The sequence below is a fragment of the Rana temporaria genome, chromosome 2 (assembly GCF_905171775.1).
Source record: "Rana temporaria chromosome 2, aRanTem1.1, whole genome shotgun sequence".
Classification (NCBI taxonomy): Eukaryota; Metazoa; Chordata; class Amphibia; order Anura; family Ranidae; genus Rana; species Rana temporaria.
This window is the reverse complement of record NC_053490.1, coordinates 522,176,470-522,198,566: the sequence shown is the minus strand read 5'-3', so window position 1 is coordinate 522,198,566 and position 22,097 is coordinate 522,176,470. Positions and strand designations below refer to the sequence as shown.

The following is a 22,097-nucleotide window of genomic DNA, read 5'->3' as shown; positions in this document are numbered from 1 at the left end:
CAATTGATGGGCATAGTGGCTGCGTTTGATGGGCACAGTGGCTGCGTTTGATGGGCACAGTGGCAACGATTGATGGGCACAGTGGCGACGATTGATGGGCACAGTGGCGACGATTGATGGGCACAGTGGCTGCGTTTGATGACACAGCGGCTGCGTTTGATGGCACAGTGGCTGCGTTTGATGGCACAGTGGCGAGAATTGATGGGAACCGTGGCTGCGTTTGATGGCACAGCGGCTGCGTTTGATGGCACAGTGGCGACAATTGATGGCACAGCGGCTGCGTTTGGTGGCACAGTGGCGACAATTGATGGGCACAGTGGCTGCGTTTGATGGCACAGTGGCGACAATTTGGCACAGTGGCGACAATTGATGGCACAGTGGCGACAATTGATGGCACGCGGCTGCGTTTGGTGGCACAGTGGCGACAATTGATGGCACAGCGGCTGCGTTTGGTGGCACAGTGGCAACAATTGATAGGCACAGTGGCTGCGTTTGATGGCACAGTGGCGACAATTGATGGCACGCAGCTGCGTTTGGTGGCACAGTGGCGACAATTGATGGGCACAGTGAGACTGCAATTGATGGGGTTGTTTTTCGTTTGTTTGCGCCCCCCCAAAAAATGTTTGAGCACCAGCCGCCACTGGTTAGAGCAGAGTCCTAGCACCCAAATTGGGGGCATGCATAGCACACAGTATATAGTAATAGTAGGATCACCAGAACCATATAAAAGTTGGCATACCTCACCTGCTAACCTCCCATTACCATGGGAACCAACCAGACACACATTTCTGTAAAGAATGGTACGGTGACAGAGGAGCGCGGTGTGTCATTATCACTCCGGTAATCACAGTCGTATCCCGGATGGAACAGAAATCCCGCTCGGGGCGCTCTGACGCCCTCCTCACACCTGACAGGAACACCAGAGACGTTTACGCGGATCACGTGACCCGTTATTTGGCGCCCGTTGTGATCACGTGATCAGGTGTTGGCGTGTCCTGTGCGGAGCTCCATTCTTACCATAGAGAAGAGGAGAGGAGCGCCATGCCGAACAAGAAGGCCTCACGGAACGCCTATTTCTACTTCGCCCTGGAGATGATCCCGGAGCTGAAGCGGAGAGGTCTGCCGGTGTGCGGGGTGAAGGACGCCATTCCGTACTGCTCCGGGGACTGGGCGGTGAGTATGGACGAGTCTGCAGGCGGGGGAGGAGGGGCACTGTGGTCTGCAGGAGAAGGGGGGCTGGGGGTGTATAGAGGTGAGATGGATAGGAGGAGGGGATTGCACGTGCACAACATGGCGGGGGGGGGGCAGTGTCATTGTAGTTGGGGGGGCTACGTGGGTTGTCATTGTGTAGTTAGTGGGGGAGGGGTCCTATGGCTGTGAAGTGGGGAGCTCCATTGCTGTGCAGGAGCCAGAGGGGTATCTGAAGGTGTTCATAGGTGGGGGAGGGGTCCTATGGCTGTGCATTTGAGGGTTGTCACTGTGTAGTTAGTATGGGATGTATGGCTGCATTTGGGGGGTGTCATTGTGTAGTTGGGGGGGTATGGGTGGGGTGTCATTGTGTAGTTAGTGGGGGATGGGATGTATGGCTGTGCAGTGGGGGGTGTCATTGTGTAGTTAGTGGGGGATGGGATGTATGGCTGTGCAGTAGGGGGTGTCATTGTGTAGTTGGGGATGGGATGTATGGCTGTGCAGTAGGGGGCATTGTGTAGTTGGGGATGTATGGCTGTGCAGTAGGGGGTGTCATTGTGTAGTTGGGGATGGGATGTATGGCTGTGCAGTGGGGGGTGTCATTGTGTAGTTGGGGATGTATGGCTGTGCAGTTGGGGGGGTGGGGGTGTCATTGTGTAGTTGGGGATGGGATGTATGGCTGTGCAGTAGGGGGGGGGTGTCATTGTATAGTGGGGGGGGGGTGTCATTGTGTAGTTGGGGATGGGATGTATGGCTGTGCAGTAGGGGGGGGTGTCATTGTATAGTAGGGGGGGGGGGGTGTAGTTGGGGATGTATGGCTGTGCAGTAGGGGGGGTGTCATTGTATAGTTGGGGATGGGATGTATGGCTGTGCAGTAGGGGGGGGGTGTCATTGTATAGTAGGGGGGGGGGTGTCATTGTATAGTTGGGGATGGGATGTATGGCTGTGCAGTTGGGGGGGGGGGGTGGGGATGTCATTGTGTAGTTGGGGATGGGATGTATGGCTGTGCAGTAGGGGGGGGGTTTCATTGTGTAGTTGGGGATGTATGGCTGTGCAGTAGGGGGGGGGGTGTCATTGTGTAGTTGGGGATGTATGGCTGTGCAGTTGGGGGGGGGGGGGTGTCATTGTGTAGTTGGGGATGGGATGTATGGCTGTGCAGTGGGGGGGGGGTGTCATTGTGTAGTTGGGGATGTATGGCTGTGCAGTAGGGGGGGGGGGGGTGTCATTGTGTAGTTGGGGATGTATGGCTGTGCAGTTGGGGGGGGGGGGGTGTCATTGTGTAGTTGGGGATGGGATGTATGGCTGTGCAGTAGGGGGTGTCATTGTGTAGTTGGGGATGTATGGCTGTGCAGTTGGGGGGGTGGGGTGGGGGTGTCATTGTGTAGTTGGGGATGGAATGTATGGCTGTGCAGTAGGGGGGGGGGGTGTCATTGTGTAGTTGGGGATGTATGGCTGTGCAGTTGGGGGGTGGGGTGGGGGTGTCATTGTGTAGTTGGGGATGGGATGTATGGCTGCATTTGGGGGGGTGTCATTGTGTAGTTGGGAGAATCTGTGAAGTGGGGTACTCTATTGCTGTGCAGGAGCATGTGAAGGGGGGGGCTGCATGTCTTTGCAGCTGGGGAGGGGGCAATTACCAGTTGGGGAGTATTTGTTGTTGGGGGGGGGGGGGTGCCTGCGGGTGTTCTAGTCTATTGCTGTACAGCAAGGGGAGTATCTGGGTGGGGGAGGGGCCCTATGGCTGTGCAGATAGGGGGGGGGGGGGTATCGGCACATGTACCTGAGTGGGAGACCTCCGGCGGAGGCTCTTTACCACGTGATCAGCCGTGTCCAATCACGGCTGATCACGATGTTAACAGGAAGAGTCGTTGATGGCTGTTCCTCACTCGCGTCTGACAGACGTGAGTAGAGGAGAGCCGATCGGCGGCTCTCCTGACAGGGGGGGGTTCGCGCAGATTTTTTATCAGCGCAGCCCCCCCTCGGATCGCCACACTGGACCACCAGGGATGCCCACCCTGGACCACCAGGGTGGGCAAAAAAAAAAAAGTCTAAAAAAAAAAAAGCATTCAAAAAAAGATGCCAATCAGTGCCCACAAATGGGCACTGACTGGCAACCTGGCAAAATCAGTGCCACCCCAGTGTCCATCAGTGCCACCCCAGTGTCCATCAGTGCCACCCCAGTGTCCATCTGTGCCGCCTGTGAGTGCCCATCTGTGCCGCCTGTGAGTGCCCATCTGTGCCGCCTGTGAGTGCCCATCTGTGCCGCCTGTGAGTGCCCATCTGTGCCGCCTGTGAGTGCCCATCTGTGCCACCTCATCGATGTCCATTAGTGCCATCTCATCGGTGCCCATTAGTGCCGCCATATCAGTGCCCGTAATTGAAAGAGAGAACTTATTTACAAAAAAAATTAACAGAAAAAAATAAAAACGTAATATTTTTTCCAAATTTTCAGTCTTTTTTTTAGTTGTTGCGCAAAAAAATAAAAATCGCAGAGGTGATCAAATACCACCAAAAGAAAGCTCTATTTGTGGGGGGAAAAAAGGACGCCAATTTTGTTTGGGTACAGTGTAGCATGACCGCGCAATTGCCATTCAAAGTGCGACAGTGCTGAAAGCTGAAAATTGGTTTGGGCAGGAAGCTGCGTAAGTGCCTGGTATGGAAGTGATTAAACACCACGACCTACCTGAGTATTGTTGGTGACCATGTCCATCCCTTTATGACTACAGTTTCCCCATCTTCTGATGGCTCCTCCCAGCAGGATAATGTCGCCATGTCACAAAGATCCAATCATCTCCTCACTGGACAATGAGGTCCCTGCACTCCAATGGCCTCCACAATCGCCACAGATGTGGTGGAACAGGAGATTCCCATCATGGATGTGCAGCTGACAAATCTGCAGCAACTGTGTGATGTTATCAGGTCACTATGGAGCAAAATCTCTGAGGAACGTTTCCAACACCTTGTTGTATCTCTGCCACCAAGAATGAAGGCAAAAGGGGGTCCAACCCGGCACTGGCAAGGTGTACCTAATAAAGTGGCCAGTGTGTGTATATTTATAAAGTTTTCATATATCTATACAAAAATGTTTTGCCTTTTGATTTGTTTTAAATGAATGGGTTGTTTTGTGAGGGTTTACATATCCTTTAACTCTTCATCTATTTGCGTTCCTATAATCTCCAATTGTACATTTTGTAGTTGCTGTCGGTGGAAGAAAAAGAGAAGTATGCTGAAAAAGCCAAGGAGTGGAGGAATCGGGAGGATCCCCCCAGTCCTCCGAGGTCCCGCACAGGTGTCACCCGAGGAAAAGTAAGGATGTCTCTCTCTGTCCTCTGTCTGTCTCTCTCTGTCCTCTGTCTGTCTCTCTCTGTCCTCTGTCTGTCTCTCTCTCTCTGTCCTCTGTCCACTGTCTCTCTCTGTCCTCTGTCCACTGTCTCTCTCTGTCCTCTGTCCACTGTCTCTCTCTGTCCTCTGTCCACTGTCTCTCTCTGTCCACTGTCTCTCTCTGTCCTCTGTCCACTGTCTCTCTCTCTGTCCACTGTCTCTCTCTGTCCTCTGTCCACTGTCTCTCTGTCCTCTGTCCACTGTCTCTCTCTGTCCACTGTCTCTCTCTGTCCACTGTCTCTCTCTGTCCACTGTCTCTCTCTGTCCACTGTCTCTCTCTGTCCACTGTCTCTCTCTGTCCACTGTCTCTCTCTGTCCACTGTCTCTCTCTGTCCACTGTCTCTCTCTGTCCACTGTCTCTCTCTGTCCACTGTCTCTCTCTGTCCACTGTCTCTCTCTGTCCACTGTCTCTCTCTGTCCACTGTCTCTCACTGTTCACTGTCTCTCACTGTTCACTGTCTCTCACTGTTCACTGTCTCTCACTGTTCTCTCACTGTCTCTCACTGTCTCTCACTGTTCTCTCACTGTCTCTCACTGTTCTCTCACTGTCTCTCACTGTTCACTGTTCTCTCACTGTTCACTGTTCTCTCACTGTTCACTGTTCTCTCACTGTTCTCTGTCTCTCACTGTTCACTGTCTCTCACTGTTCACTGTCTCTCACTGTTCACTGTCTCTCACTGTTCACTGTTCTCTGTCTCTCACTGTTCACTGTTCTCTGTCTCTCACTGTTCACTGTTCACTGTCTCTCACTGTTCACTGTTCACTGTTCTCTCACTGTTCACTGTTCTCTCACTGTTCACTGTTCTCTCACTGTTCACTGTTCTCTCACTGTTCACTGTTCTCTCACTGTTCACTGTTCTCTCACTGTTCACTGTTCTCTCACTGTTCACTGTTCTCTCACTGTTCACTGTTCTCTCACTGTTCACTGTTCTCTCACTGTTCACTGTTCTCTCACTGTTCACTGTTCTCTCACTGTTCACTGTTCACTGTCTCTCACTGTTCACTGTTCTCTCACTGTTCACTGTTCTCTCACTGTTCACTGTTCACTGTCTCTCACTGTTCACTGTTCACTGTCTCTCACTGTTCACTGTTCACTGTCTCTCACTGTTCACTGTTCTCTGTCTCTCACTGTTCACTGTTCTCTGTCTCTCACTGTTCACTGTTCACTGTTCTCTGTCTCTCACTGTTCACTGTTCTCTGTCTCTCACTGTTCACTGTTCTCTGTCTCTCACTGTTCACTGTTCTCTGTCTCTCACTGTTCACTGTTCTCTGTCTCTCACTGTTCACTGTTCTCTGTCTCTCACTGTTCACTGTTCACTGTCTCTCACTGTTCACTGTTCACTGTCTCTCACTGTTCACTGTTCTCTGTCTCTCACTGTTCACTGTTCACTGTTCTCTGTCTCTCACTGTTCACTGTTCTCTGTCTCTCACTGTTCACTGTTCTCTGTCTCTCACTGTTCACTGTTCTCTGTCTCTCACTGTTCACTGTTCTCTGTCTCTCACTGTCCACTGTCTCTCACTGTCCACTGTCTCTCACTGTCCTCTGTCTCTCACTGTCCTCTGTCTCTCACTGTCCTCTGTCTCTCACTGTCCTCTGTCTCTCACTGTCCTCTGTCTCTCACTGTCCTCTGTCTCTCACTGTCCTCTGTCTCTCACTGTCCTCTGTCTCTCACTGTCCTCTGTCTCTCACTGTCCTCTGTCTCTCACTGTCCTCTGTCTCTCTATTTTTTTTTAAACAGTAAAGTGAGTTTATGTAGTGAAATACAGTGCTTGCAACTCCGTCTTACTGTTAGATGTTGAATTTTAACCACTTAAGACCCGGACCTTTAGGCAGCTAAAGGACCTGGCCAGTTTTTGTGATTCGGCACTGCGTCGCTTTAAAGCGGAGGTTCACCCAAAAATCCACTTTTTGACATTAGCTGTAGCATACTGCTAACATCTGCAGTATGCTGTTTTTTTTTTTTTTTTCTCTTTACTTGTACTTTTTACTTGTACTTATCGTTATATGAGCCCTTGTTTTCCGACTCCGAGCAGGGAATGGGCGTTTCTAAGCGAAGAGGAGTTGATTGACGGCTGCTAAGGCGCGTCTTGGCCTCTGTTTAATCTTCAACTGCCATGATGCTGCACATGTGATCAGTTATGACACCAGCCATTGGATGGTTTGACAGTTTGGTTGAGAGCACAACCAATGTGACAGCTAGCATTTCCGGCATGCCAGGAATGTAACTGCTTTTTCAAACTGTTAAATTGATGGGTTTACTTCCGCTTTAAGGATGCTGGAAAGTTCATTTTGAGGGTGAACCTCCGCTTTAACTGACAATTGCGCGGCCGTGCGACGTAACTCCCAAACAAAATTGTCGTCCTTTTTTTCCCACAAATAGAGCTTTCTTTTGGTGGTATTTGATCACCTCTGTGGTTTTTATTTTTTGCGCTATAAACAAAAATAGAGCGACAATTTTGAAAAAAAAATCAATATTTTTTACTTTTTGCTATAATAAATATCCCCCAAAAACATATAAAACATTTTTTTCCCTCAATTTAGACCGATATGTATGTATTCTTCTACCTATTTTTGGTAAATATCGCAATAAGCGTTTATCGATTGAGCAAAATTTATAGCGTTTACAAAATGGGGGATAGTTTTATTGCATATTTTTTTAATTTTTTTTACTACTAATGGCGGCGATCAGCGACCCTTTTTATTTTTTTTTTTTTTTTTTTTTTTTTCTTTGTGGCGGACACTTCGGACAATTTTGACACATTTTTGGGACCATTGTCCTTTTCACAGCAAATAATGCTATAAAAATGCATTGTTTACTGTGAAAATGACAATTGCAGTTTGGGAGTCAACCACAAGGGGGTGCTGAAGGGGTTAATTGTGACCTCATCTGTGTTTCTAACTGTAGAGGGGTGTGGCTGTAGGTGTGACGTCATTGATTATGGTTCCCTATATTAAGGAACACACGATCGATGACGGCGCCACAGTGAAGAACGGGGAAGCTGTGTTTACACATAGCTCTCCTTGTTCTTCAGCTCCAGGGACCGATCGCGGGACTCCAGCGACGATCGGGTCCCGCGGCCGCCGATCACGGAGCTTCGGACCGGGGCGCGCGCCTGCCCGGGACCCACGGCTGGGCACTTAAAGATGACGTACCTGTACATGCTTGTGCCCAGCCATGCCATTCTGCCGACGTATATGTGCAGGAGGCGGTCGTTAACCACTTAAAGTGGAGTTCCACCCATTTTTTTATGTTTGTCTGTGCTGCATGCTCTAATCTCATAGTGTTCAGAATGGACAATTTTTATTTAATTTGTTGCTTGTAAATAACTTTATTCTGTAGTCCTTTATTACTTCCTCCTCCTTATTTGCCTAGGCTATTTGCAAGGGTTTCTGGGATAGGCATCATGTTTCCCAGTAGTCCTTGCAAACCTGACTGAAACCTATTACATTGCTTGTGCACTGAGCATGTGCGAGATATGCAAAGCTGAAATCCAGGAAGTCATACAGTCTGGCTTCATGATGCCCACGCTTAAGATGGCCACGGTCTATTTCTAGATTATAAACTATCTAAATGCTGTAACAACCTAACAAAACGGACCTTAGTTTACAGACTAACTTTACTAGAATACATTAAGCTTGTGTATTACAGGGGTATTTATATTTAAAAAGTGAAATTGTGGGTGGAACTCCCCTTTAAGGACCGCCTCATGTAAATATACGTCAGCAGAATGGTACGGACAGGCACATGCACGTACCTGTACGTCCTCTGTTTGACGTGGGTCCGATCGGGACCCCCCCCCCCCCCCCCCCCCCCGGTACATGCGGCGGTCCGTAAGCCTCGGGGAGCAATCCGGGACGAAGGCGCGGCTATTCGTTTATAGCCGCCCCGTCGCGATCGCTCCCCGGAGCTGAAGAACGGGGAGAGCCGTGTGTAAACACGGCTTCCCCGCGCTTCAATATGGCGGCGCATCGATCGAGTGATGCCTTTTTATTAGGGAGACTCGATCGATGTCAGTCCTACAGCCACACCCCCCTACAGTTGTAAACACACACAAAGTGAACCCTAAATGTTACAGCGCCCCCTGTGGTTAACTCCCAAACTGCAACTGTCATTTTCACAATAAAGAATGCAATTTAAATGCATTTTTTGCTGTGAAAATGACAATGGTCCCAAAAATGTGTCAAAATTGTCAAGTGTCCGCCATAATGTCGCAGTCACAAAAAAAATCGCTGATCGCCACCATTAGTAGTAAAAAAAAAAAAATGCAATAAAACTATCCCTTATTTTGTAAACGCTATAAATTTTGCGCAAACCAACCGGTAAACGATTATTGTGATTTTTTTTATTTTTTTTTTTACCAAAAATAGGTAGAAGAATACGTATCGGCCTAAACTGAGGAAAAAAATTTTTTTATATATATGTTTTTGGGGGATATTTATTATAGCAAAAAGTAAAAAATATTGAATTTTTTTCAAAATTGTCGCTCTATTTTTGTTTATAGCGCAAAAAATAAAAACCGCAGAGGTGATCAAATACCATTAAAAGAAAGTTCTATTTGTGGGGAAAAAAGGACGCCAATTTTGTTTGGGAGCCACGTCGCACGACCGCGCAATTGTCTGTTAAAGCGACGCAGTGCCGAACTGTAAAAACCCCTTGGGTCTTTAGGCAGCATATTGGTCCGGGGCTTAAGTGGTTAAAAGCTGCGGCAAGCCTGCTAATCTCAGTTTTGTGAACTTGACCGAAGTTCGCTGCTTTTAAAATTCAATATGTAAACATTCACACAGAGTTGTAAGTTCTGTATTTCACTATATCAACTCTGTTTACTGTTAAAAAAACGTCTGTACTGCAAAACACGGGTGGGTGTAAGAAGATGTCTGCTTTCCCCTTCTCGGTGTATCCTTACAATGGATGAGTGGGGGGTGTAGCAAGATGGCGGTGACAAAACGTCACTTCCGTTACACTTTCTGACGGGTCACCTAATCTGATGAAAAACCGGCAAGCAACTTTCAACACATTCAAATGCACGTAAACGCGCATAAATGCAGTGCACTGCAAGGAAACAAAAACAAGTGCATGCCAAAGAAACAAAACATGTATGTATTAACTTCTTGAGACCCAGGCCATTATCAAATGACGTCCACAAGGTGGCTCTACATGTCCGGGAGGCCGTCTTTTTTACGGCCTCGGCTCCTCAGGCCACTGGGGGGTGCGTGAACGCCCCGTGCGTCACTGAGATGCCAATGCCGGGCGGCCGCGATATCCGCCAGAAACCAGCGATCGGCCGTTACACAGCCAAGGACGTGGATCTCTGTGTGTAAACAGAGATCCACGTCCTGTCAGGGAGAGGAGACCGATGCTGTGTCCCTTGTACATAGGGACACAGATCGGTCACCTCCCCTAGTCAGTCCCCTCCCCCCCACAGTAAAACTCACTCCCAGGGAACACATTTAACCCCTTCCTCGCGCCCTAGTGTTAACCCCTTCCCTGCCTGTCACATTTATACAGTAATCTCTGCATATTTATAGCACTGTTCGCTGTATAAATGTGAATGGTCCCAAAAATGTGTCTGTTGTGTCCGCCATAATTTTGAAGTCCTGACAAAAATCACAGATAACCGCTATTACTAGTAAAAAAAATTAATAATAATTTAAAAAAATAGCATAATTATATGCCCTATTTTGTAGCCGCTATAACTTTTGCGCAAACCAATCGCTATACGCTTATTGCAATTTTTTACCAAAAATATGTAGAAAAATCACATATCGGCCTAAACTTTTTAAAAAATGTTTTAGATATTTATTCTAGCAAAAAGTAAACACTTTTTTTTTTTTTTAAACTTTTTTTTGTTTATAGCGCAAAGAATAAAAACCGCAGAGATGATCAAATACCACCAAAAGAAAGCTCTATTTGTGGGGGGGGGGAAAGGACGTAAATTTTGTTTGGGAGCCATGTCGCACGACCACGCAATTTTCATTCAGAGCGTGACCGTGCTTGTAACGGAACCCCCAAATGGCACAGGGGTTAAAGCCGTTTAAGATATTCCATTACGAGCCCAAGACAGCTTATCGACACTCCACAATCCGGCGAACGCGAACCATACGGATTCCCCCAGAAACGACACACAGCTGTTTGACTCAACTCCACCCACAACATGACACAAGGAGCCCAATACACATCTTTTGGGTAGACTTTCTGGCACCAGGTCTGACATTTACATGAGCTAATTAACTACAGCTGATAAGTCAGACATATGACCTCCAGACTGTCTGTTAACTCTCAATACACATTTATCATCAATAGAACTTCACACAATACAGTGTCAATTGGCACAACACAATGAAAGGTTCTTAGAAGCCATACTAAGATTCATTTACATCACAGTAGCAGTTGACATTTACACCTAACAGTCTGTGTTCCCACATTGAATGAGTCACTCAGTTCAATTAACCCGTTGAGTTCAGAATCATCAACCTGTAAATAGTTCTTACAGACATCCTTGAATATATTGTGGATTACAAGCAATCCAAGATATGTCCATTATTTCCTGGCTCGTACTTTGTAAGAGCTTCTGGGTCCCACAGGCCCTCCCGTTACAGTGCCGAAAGCTGAAATTTTGCCTTGGCAGGAAGGGGGTATATGTGCCCAGTAAGCAAGTGGTTAAAGGAGAAGTGTGTGTTTTTTGATTTTTTTGGCATTTATACTTGCCTATGTGGATGCAGCATCGCTCCGAAGCTGCATCTGGCCCCCGCAGAGCCCTACAAAATGACCTCCAGCAGGCCACTGGTGTGAATGTCTCTGACCAAACAATCAGAAACAGACTTCATGGGGGGTGGCTTGAGGGCCCGACATCCTCTAGTGTGCTCACTGCTGGGCACTGTGGAGCTCGATTGGCGTTTTCCATTGAACACCAGAATTGGCAGGTCCGCCACTGGTGCCCCATGCTTTTCACAGATGAGTGCAGGTTCACCCTGAGAATATGTGACAGACGTGAAAGGGTCTGAAGAAGCCGCAGAGAACTTTATGCTACCTGTAACATCGTTCAGCATGACCGGTTTGGTGGTGGGTCCGTGATGGTCTGGGGAGGCATATCCATGGAGGGACGCACAGACCTCTACAGGCTACACAATGGCACCCTGACTGCCATTGGGTATTGGGATGAAATTATTGGACCCATTGTCAGACCCTATGCTGGTGCAGTGGGTCCTCGGTTCCTCCTGGTGCACGACAATGCCCGGCCTCATGTGGCAAGAGCATGCAGCCAGTTCCTGGAGGATGAAGAAATTTATACCATTGAATGGCCCCCACGCTCACCTGACCTAAATCCAAAAGAACCCCTCTGGGACATTATGTTTTGGTCCATCCGGTGCCGCCAGGTTGCACCTCAGTCTGTTCAGGAGCTCAGTGATGCTCTGGTCCAGATCTGGGAGGAAATAACCCAGGACATCATCCGTTGTCTCATTAGGAGCATGCCCTGATGTTAGGCATGCATACAAGCACTTGGGGGCCCTACAAACTACGGAGGACCATTTTGAGTTGTTGCAATGAAATTTCAGCAAAATGGACGAGCTTGCTGCATAATTTTTTCACTTTGATTTTCGAGGTGTCTTTGAATTCAGCTCTCTGTAGGTGAATTTCCATTAAATGATGTGCCATCCTAACACATTACCCCGTCCATATCAGTATAGATATCCAACATGAGATATATATATATATATATATATATATATATATATAATTTTTTTTTTCTTCACTGTTTAAAATGTCATTTGGTTAATGTAATGGCAGTTACCTTTCTTTAATTTTCAGGGTGGTTCTTTGGCAGCACAAGTTACTGACGTATTGGTAAGTAGTTATTGCTTTATATTGATTGCCAGCTTTGAGAGTTATGAAAACAATGTGTATGAGCCAAGGATCACAAATCTATTAGAGTAGCAGCTGCTGTTTAAAGGAGAATCAATTGATACCTCGGCCCAGTCATAAACCAATAATATACTGTATAACAGTGCCAACTACAACACATTTCTTCTCCCTGTTTGCTAAGTAAATATATAAGTGAATCCAGTACATGAATGTGTCTTGTGCAATATTGTGTCGCAATAAAAAGTGTTATTTCAACGGTGTCCTGTGCTCTGAATCTTCAATTTCAAAAGTCTTATTGTCATCATATAAAACTATTGATACTTAAATTTATGCGAGTGCGCATTTATTTTTTTATTACATTTGATGCTCAAAAATATAGCATTATAAGAGGTGTCATATCCACCCTATGCGTTTTGTCATGATGACGTCTTCAGGGACAGGACACTTAAAGTTTTTTCATTTGCGCCTATCCCCCGTCAGCTGGGTGACCATTCGCCTTGGGGGTATAAAAGGCCTACAAATCCTTGGCGAGCCTTGGGGTGGGGAGGGATATTTCAGATCTTTTTAGGGGGTCAGTGGCTCGGAGGTCCTAGGATGCATGCATGGGTGCACTTCTTTCCCTCCTCCCCTTTTGCAGCAGGATGATGCGTTGGGGGAACATCCTCCAAGATGAAGATTGAGCTGTCTAGGTTTGGGAATCCTTTGTAAAACTAGTCCTCCCAGGAGGAATCTTGGGGTCCAGTGCTGTCTGAGGCAGATGGAAATGGGTTTCCTGGTACAAAGTACAAAGTAAGCTGAAGTTGTCACTGGTGGAATCCTCTTTCCCTAAAGTCATTGGTTTTGGATTCTGGCAGTCGCCAAAACATCCCTTTCCTTTCTAATGCACCTTGCCTGACAAGAAGTGATGTATGACAATTGGGTTCACCTGGATAAGATGCTTTTACATTCAAAGTGGTTTGTTCAACAGTACCTCGTGGAATTCTACAAGAGATTGGGTTCTACTACTGTTGACTCCTGGCCTGTCTACCTTCGGGGGTTTCCCTTAAAAGAATGCCCTGATGGTTCTGGTGGGGGAGTTCCTGGACTTTTGAAGGTTGGAGGCCCTGTTAAAGGAGATCCTTCTCTTTTGGATTGGTTCTACAGGCTACATTGGGAGTTTCCCATGCCACGCGAGTATAAAAAGAAAAGCGTAACATACTGCAGAGCCCAGAGTTGGGCTTTACGTAGTTTTGCAGGTTACCATTTTAAAGAGTACACAGTCACAGGACTGTTGGGCTCTGAGCCCCCGGCCACTTTTTTTTTATTTTTTTATTTATTTATTTATTTTTTTCAAAAGCCAGCATGTTTTTATAAAATGGTGGAATTACAATTTTTAGTCCTTGATCACACGATTTGTCTTTTTTTTTTTTTTTTTTTAAGGCGCGAAGTAAGGAAGAGGCATCTAGACATCAAGATCAAGTTAGATATCATGAGAGACTGTATAGAAAATCTGAAGGTATGTACTCGGCTTACGTGAGAATGGGCAAGTACAGTGTCATCTGTTGGCATATATAGTATTAAATATGTTTTTGCATTGTTTACCATAAATGTTTGATATGGGTTTTACATGTTGCATTGGCAGTGCATCTAGGAAGTATTCAAAGCGTTTCACTTTTTCCACATTTTGTTATGTTACAGCCTTATTTCAAAATGGGTTAAATTCATTTTCCTCAACATTCTACATTGTCCATAATGACAATGTGAAAAAAGTTTGTATTAATCTTTGCAAATAAATAAAAAATCTCATGTACATAAGACGTATTTGCCATGACATTCAAAATTGAGCTCAGGCGCATTCTGGTCCACTGATCATCCTTGAGGCTGGGTTCACACTACTACACTACTTTCATCCTACTTTGCTCCATTGGTCCTACATTTATCCTACATTGGTCCTACATCTATCCTACTTTCATGAACAGGATACTACTTTGGTCCGACTTCAATGATATTCAATGGGCCTGAAGTAGGATCAATGTAGGACCAAAAGTAGTACAGGGAGCATTTTCAAAGTCGGACCGACTTGTGTAGGACACTACAAGACGCTCTAATAGGGAAACATTGAACATAGAGCAAAGTAGGATGAAAGTAGTGTGAACCCAGCCTGAGATGTTTCTACAACTTGATTGGAGTCCACCTGTGGTAAATTCAGTTGATTGGACATGATTTGGAAAGGCACACACCTGTGTATATATATATATATATATGTGTGTGTGTGTGTGTGTGTATGTATATATATATATAATATGGTCCCACAGTCAACCGTGCATGTCAGAGCACAAGCCATGAAGTCCAAGGAATTATCTGTAGACCTTCGAGGCACAGATCTGGGGAAGGGTACAGAAAATATTTCTGCTGCATTGAAGGTCACAATGAGCACAATGGCCTTTCATCACCTGTAAATATAAGAATTCTTCCTAGAGGGGGGCTGCCCGGCCAAACTGAGCAATCGGAGAAGGACCTTAGTCAGGGAGGTGACAAGAACCTGATGGTCACTCTGACAGAGCTCCAGCGTTTCTCTGTGGAGAGAGGAGAACCTTCTAGAACAGGGGTGCCCAACCTTTTGAATTGCGAGGGCCACTTAAGCGACTTGATAACTGGTCGTGGGCCACAATCGGCGGAGTGGGTGGATGGCGGATATGCAGAGCGGACATGGACACAGCCGGATCAGATTGAAGGTAGGACACAAGTCGGTTTACATCTGCCACTTGGAGGTGAATGGAGGGTTCAATTGGGTTGGGCTGCGGTTTACCCGCACAGCGGGTGCAACGCTGTATTTACCTTTTGGCTTTTCTGCACTTTGCAATAGACTTCTATTATATTCTGCAGGTTTGGTGCACTTTCAGAAAGCTCACCAAACTCACAGGTAATAACAGAAGTCTATGGCTCAGTGCAGGTAACCCGCAGGTGCTCTGCATCTGCGGATTAGTTTGAAAGCAGCCCAGTAACCACTGCAGAAAAGGTGTATGTGTGTGTGTGTGTGTGTGTGTGTGTGTGTGTATATATGTGTGTGTATGTATGTATATATAATATATATACACTGATTTTAGGAATAAACTGACCTTTAATAACAATATTCTATTCCAGAGCAGGAGGTCGTGGGCCACATCAGAGGGCTCCGCGGGCCACTGGTTGGGCACCCCTGTTCTAGAAGAACAACCATCTCTGTAGAACTCCATCATTTAGGCCTGTATGGTAGAGGGGTAAGACGGAAGGCACATGACAGCCCACCTGGAGTTTGCACCTGAAAGACTCTCAGACCATGAGAAACAAAATTCTCTTGTATGATGAAGCAAAGATTGAACTCTTTGGCCTGAATGACAGAGTCATGTCTAGAGGAAACCAGGCACCACTCATCCCCTTGCCAATACCACCCCTACAGTAATGCATGGTGGTGCTGTGGGGCTGTTTTTCAGTGACAACCTGGGAGACTAGTCGGGATCGAAGGAAAGATGAATGCAGCAATATAGAGACTGCCTTGATGAAAACCTTCTCCAGAGTGATCTGGACCTCAGACTGGGGCAAAGGTTCATCTTCCAACAGGACAACAACCCTATACACACAGCCAAGATAACAAAGGAGTGGCTATAGGACAAGTCTGAATGTCCTTGAGTTGCCCAGACTTGAACCCGATTTTAAATGTGTCTGGCGAGATCTGAAAATGGCTGTGCACCGACGCTCTCCGTCCAACCTGATGAAGCGTGAGAGGTCCTGCAAAGAAGAATGGGAGAAACTGTGCCAAGCTTGTAGCATCATACTCAGACTTGAGGCTGTAATTGGTGCTAAAGGTGTTTAACAAAGTATTGAGCAAAGGCTGTGAATACTTATGTACATGGGAATTAATTTTTTTAATACATTTTTGGAAAGATTTCAAACAACTTATTTTGCGTTGTCATTGTGGGGTATTGTTTGTAGAATTTTTGAGGAAAATTAATTTTTATACATTTTGGCATAAGGCTGTAACATAATCTGGAAAAAGTGAAGCACTGTGAAAACCTTCCAGATGCACTGTATAATACTGTATTTGCAAGGATTCCAGAGACCATTTTAATAGAAATGGGGGGAGGGGGATGTATATTCATGAGCAACTTGACACAAGTGTTTTGTTTTGTTTTTTGTAGCGTGCACAATTTTAACAAAAAGGATATCCCTTTTGTTTGTTTTTTTTTCTATTTATTTATTTTGTGCAATGTTATATTGTAATGCTGTGTATTTTGTATAGCAATATTGGTTATTAGAAGCATACCAATGTGTGGGGGTGGGGTTGAGGGTTTTTTTTTTGTGTGTGTCCTATATTTAGTGGGGCTCTGGAGAATTGTTTGTACGGTGGTCTACTATTAATGGGTGGTGCCATAATAGGGAAATGGTTTGATGACTCTATCCATATAATACATTTTCTACCCCCTTAAGGACCGCCTCACACCGATTTACGTTGGCAGAATGGCACGGCTGGGCACAATCGCGTACAAGTACGTTGCCCTTTAAGAGCCCAGCCATGGGTCGCGGGACCTGCGGACCCGATCGCAGCCGGTGTCCCGCGATCGGGGTCACAGAGATGAACGGGGAGAGGTAAGTGTAAACAAACCTCTCCCCGTGCTTCCTAGTGAGCCGGTCACTGATCGTCTGTTCCCTGTCATAGGGAACGACGATCAGTGACGTCACATGCCCCCCTACAGTAAAAACACACATTGGGTCACACTTGACCCCATCACTGCCAGTGTCATTTTCACAGTAATCTGTGCATTTTTTATAGTGCTGATCGCTGTAAAAATGACAATTGTCCCAAAATAGTGTCAAAGGTGTCCGATGTGTCCGCCATAATTTCGCAGGCACGGTAAAGATCGCTGCCATTGCTAGTAAAAAAAAGGGTAGGGTGTGTGATTAGGAGGGGGGGGGGGGGTTCTTGGTATATTTTTTTCAAAATTGTCGCTCTTTGTTTATAGGGCAAAAAATAAACCGCTGAAGTGATCAAATGCCACCAGAAGGAAGCTCTATTTGTGTGGGGAGGGGTGGGGGCGGAGAGTGTATGTCCACAGTGTACCCAATTTTGTTTGGGTACAGCGTCGTGCAACTGCACAATTATCAGTTAAAGGGGTTGTAAAGGAAATTGTTTTTTTTCATAATGAGCATCCTTTACCTGAAAACATTCCTCTTTTCACTTCCTCATTGTTCGTTTTTGCTCAGAAGTTGCTCTATTTCTTCTCTGTTCTGTTCACTTCCTGCTTGTCTGATTTTACTGACCACCGTGAAGGGAGGCTTTACTGCGGTGGTCAGTGACGTGCTCGCCCCCTCCTGGGAACTACATCTGTGCGGCAGGACGCTCTCTACGTGTTAGAGACTTCAAGGAGGTGTGAATTACTGGGCGTGCCGCAATGCATACTGGGAAATGTAGTTCTTGCATGAATGAGCGCCGCAAACCAGGAAGTGAATGAGAGAACAGAAGCTAGAACGCCGGAGGTGATATAGATGAATGAATTTAATAGGTATTTACTAGTTTTTTAACAGAATCATTACACTATTCTGTCTGTCTACCTTGCAGACATTCATTTTAAGGGCACACATCCTTCCGGGGCTGAAGTGGTTAAACGAGTCATCCATGCTGGAAAACCCTCCTACAGTTATGGGAAAGACTCATTGCCAGTTATTGCAAGTGATTGCAGTTGCTGCCAAGGGTGGCACAACCAGTTATTAGGTTTAGGGGGCAAATTACTTTTCAACACGGGGCAGGTGTGGAGAAATATATATATATATATATATATATATATATATATATATATATATATATATATATAATGTGTGTGTGTGTGTGTGTGTGTGTGTGTTTATATTTATATATATATATATATATATATATATATATATATATATATATATATATATATATATATATATATATATATATATATATATATATATATATATACACACACTGTGTGTATTATAAATAAAAATCTTGAAATTAAAAACTGAATTCTGTATTTACTCAGGTTATCTTTGTGTAATAATAATGGGTCTGAATCATTTAAGTGTGACAAATATGCAACAAAAAAGATGCATTCTCTTGTACAAATTATCATGTTTTGGCAACTCTGACAGTACCAGGAAACAGTATGCACTACTAATCCATGCTTTTTAATAACCATGTCCACTTTATTTGCAGATTTGGAGAGAAAAGTAATTTACGTCATAAATATTTTCAGCCATGGAGACATGCCCACTGCATGTGAACAGAGGTTTGTGCCCTGTGAGATTGGCTGCGTGCGCTACTCGCTGCAAGAAGGAATTACGGATTCTTTCCATGATTTCATAGACCCAGGTAAACTGCGTTTTTTTTTTTTTTTTTTTTTTTTTTTTAATATATATATATATACTCCATTCATAAACTGAAGCATCGTAAACACGGGTTACAATGCTCAGTTATGTGAATGGACAGGGTCGGTGATCACTGACTCTGTTCATTCAGAAAAGGTAGGAGCCGGGTTTACACACACACACTTTTATAAAATAATTTATATTTTTATATTTTTTTTCTGTATGTAAATGCACAACCTTGACTGACTATAAATAACATATTGAACATTATATGATCAACCAAACCTGGCAGAGAAATATACAGGTTTCCATTATAACAGTCCAAGGCAGCAGTGCTATAAATCAGTGGTCATCAACCCTGTCCTGCAGGGCCCACTAACAGGCCAGGTTTTATGTATTACCTTGGGGAGATGCAGTCTAGAATACTGCAATCACTGAGGAGCAAATGATATCAGCTGTGATGTATTTCAGTTATCTTGCAAACCTGGCCTGTTAGTGGGCCCTGCAGGACAGGGTTGATGACCACTGCATGACCCCACACTGTAGAATATGGGTGCTCAACCCGTTACCCTTGGCTGTTGCGAAACTACAAATCCTATCATGCTTGTAACTGGCAGCATTGCAATGCCTCGTGACTTGTAGTTCTGCAACTGCAGGGCTGTAGAACTACAGCTATGAGGCTGGAGGTACAGGCAGTGTACCACTGTTATTTCAGGTGGAATTGAAGACGGGGCTTTTAGGGTATTGTTTAGACTCCATTAACAGCTCTACGTGTTTTGACTGCTTAGACACAATTGACAGGAATAAATCCTTCTTTACACAATTGTCACCAAAGATTTCATCTGCGCTGTTGTCTACGGCGCATGTCTCTTTTGTAAATATCTCCTAAATTGTTGAGGTTTAGGAGATATTTCCAGCACCTGCAGGTAAGCCTTATTATCACTTTAATCATCTGCATTGTTTAGTAGAATTGGCCCTCTTCCACATGAGGCAGACTGTCGCTACGGGAGATCTCTCCGCTGAGCCGGCGGATGACATGTCCCTCTCTGCTCACTGAGCGGGGAGGGGCTTGTGCAGAGCCGCTGTCTCCTATGGAGCGATCTGATGAAAACTGACAGCATGTGCATGGGGACGTATCGCCATCCGTCTGATTTTGGCGGGTCGGATGTCAGCGGACATGTCTCTGCTGACATTTGACACTCCATAGGCATGCATGGAGAGGCCGTTCAGGTCCACCGTCAAAACTGACAGGCATACCCGATTGGTCCAACCGTGTGAAAGGGGCGTAAAATCTTCAGTACATTTTTAGTCATCTTAAATCAAATGGGGTTTAGTTTCATTTTAATGAATTTTGTTTGGGAGCCACGTCGCACAACTGCGCAATTGTCAGTTAAAGCGGCGCAGTGCCGAATTGCAAAACGTGCTGTGGTCTTTGGCTAGCCAAATGGTCCGGGCCTGAAGTGGTTAATTGAACAAGCTGATTGGCTACTATGCGCAGCTGCCCCAGATTCTGTGTACACCAGTCAGTATTTAAAGGATAAGTTCACCCTTTGGGAACATGCTACATGGAATTTAGAGTGGAATGTGTAACTTGCTCCTGCAGTTCTCTCCTCAATCCTTCACACCCACTGTCAAAATTTTAAAGCGTGCGATTCATTCAAATATCAGTGACTGAATGCCTGCTAGCCTACAGCTGAATGAACTGGTGGTGGTTTGCGCTCTTATAATCCATTGAGCTTCCTGGACTGAGGGAACTGCCCATATTGGAGGTACAGGCAGACCGCTACACTGACAGTCTGCAGGTGCCTGACATTCCACCCATGATCTGAGTGCAATGCTTTAGAGGCCCTAAGAAAAATAATCGTAAGTGTGTGTGAGAGATAGAGAGATTATATATACATATATTGTATTACATTACACATATATATAATTTTTTTTTTTTACCTGTGTAAAGGAAAAAACTGATTGGCCTGCTTCTTATTCATTATGCAGCAGATCTGACTGGGGGGGGGGCTAGCACAGGAGGCCAGTTGTGTATAATCATGCAATGGATTGTCTCATTCTATATGTAAAAGATGCTTTAACGGGATTAAATGTCTTTTATTTTTTCTCCAGGAGAGTTGCCTTTTGGTTTCCGTTACCACTGTCAGGCTGGAAGTAAGACACCTTTTTTTTTTTTTTTTGTGTCTGTATATGTATATATATATATATATATATATATATATATATATATATATATATATATATATATATATATAACCTTGGTTTGCAAGCATAATTCGTTCCAGAAACATGCTTGTAATCCAAAACATTTTTTTTTACAGGGGTATAAAAGAGAAGAAAGGCACCTCTAAGTGTAGCAATAAGTTGCTAAATGTTGTACCTTCATTAAATATAACCATATTGCTATACTTCAGTGTTTCTCAATTCCAGTCCTCAGGCCCCCCAACAGGTCAGGTTTTCAGGATTTCCATTATTTTGCACAGGTGATTTGATCAGTTTCACTGCCTTAGTAATCGCCACAGCCTTTTCATCTGAGGGAAATCCTGAAAACCTGACCTGTTGGGGGGGCCTGAGGACTGGAATTGAGAAACACTGCTATACTTAGAGGCTCATCTCTTCTTTTTTTTATACTCAGTTGTGACATGACACTACTCTTATATCAATACTTCGCTTGTATATCAAGGCAAAATGTATTAAAACGTTTTGCGTGTCTTGCAAAACGCTCTCAAACTAAGGTTTTACTGTATCTTCTTTTTTTTCTGTATACTGTCGGTGTAGGATCCTCAGGCCATTGAATTAACAGATACTGCTGAGTTTGTTTAGCTGATTGTGGTCTTTTGCTCCTCAGGTGCTGCTACCCATCAGATTCCGGTGTCTGGATTTGAGCTTGCAAACCATAACTATCACAAACTGTACCGTTCGCTCTGTGACTTTATATGTCCAATGCCTTCTCTACAAGTACAAATTTATTGCAGGGTACGTTTGTCCTTTCTCCTTTCATTTGTGAACCATCCATATACAGTACAGACCAAAAGTTTGGACACACCTTCTCAATCAAAGAGTTTTCTTTATTTTCATGACTATGAAAATTGTAGAGTCACACTGAAGGCATCAAAACTATGAAGTAACACATGTGGAATTATACATAACAAAAAAGTGTGAAACACCTGAAAATATATTTCATATTCTAGGTTCTTCAAAGTAGCCACCTTTTGCTTTGATTACTGCTTGGCACACTCTTGGCATTCTCAAGAGGTAGTCACCTGGCGCAGCACCCCATCACTCTCCTTCTTGGTCAAATAGCCCTTACACAGCCTG

General features: G+C 45.0%; 1 protein-coding gene across 1 annotated transcript in view; it reads left to right on the top strand.

The window, feature by feature from the left end:
* The first annotated feature begins 943 nt into the window (after positions 1-943).
* The window catches only part of MAEL (maelstrom spermatogenic transposon silencer), a 35,116-nt gene continuing 13,962 nt past the window's right edge, over positions 944-22,097 (top strand). The window contains exons 1-7 of the mRNA XM_040339085.1: positions 944-1,173; positions 4,381-4,491; positions 12,375-12,410; positions 13,848-13,923; positions 18,625-18,780; positions 20,892-20,933; positions 21,628-21,755. Coding sequence (XP_040195019.1) covers positions 1,042-1,173; positions 4,381-4,491; positions 12,375-12,410; positions 13,848-13,923; positions 18,625-18,780; positions 20,892-20,933; positions 21,628-21,755 — 681 coding nt within the window. The 5' untranslated portion in view covers positions 944-1,041. The remainder of the gene's footprint in view (positions 1,174-4,380; positions 4,492-12,374; positions 12,411-13,847; positions 13,924-18,624; positions 18,781-20,891; positions 20,934-21,627; positions 21,756-22,097) is intronic.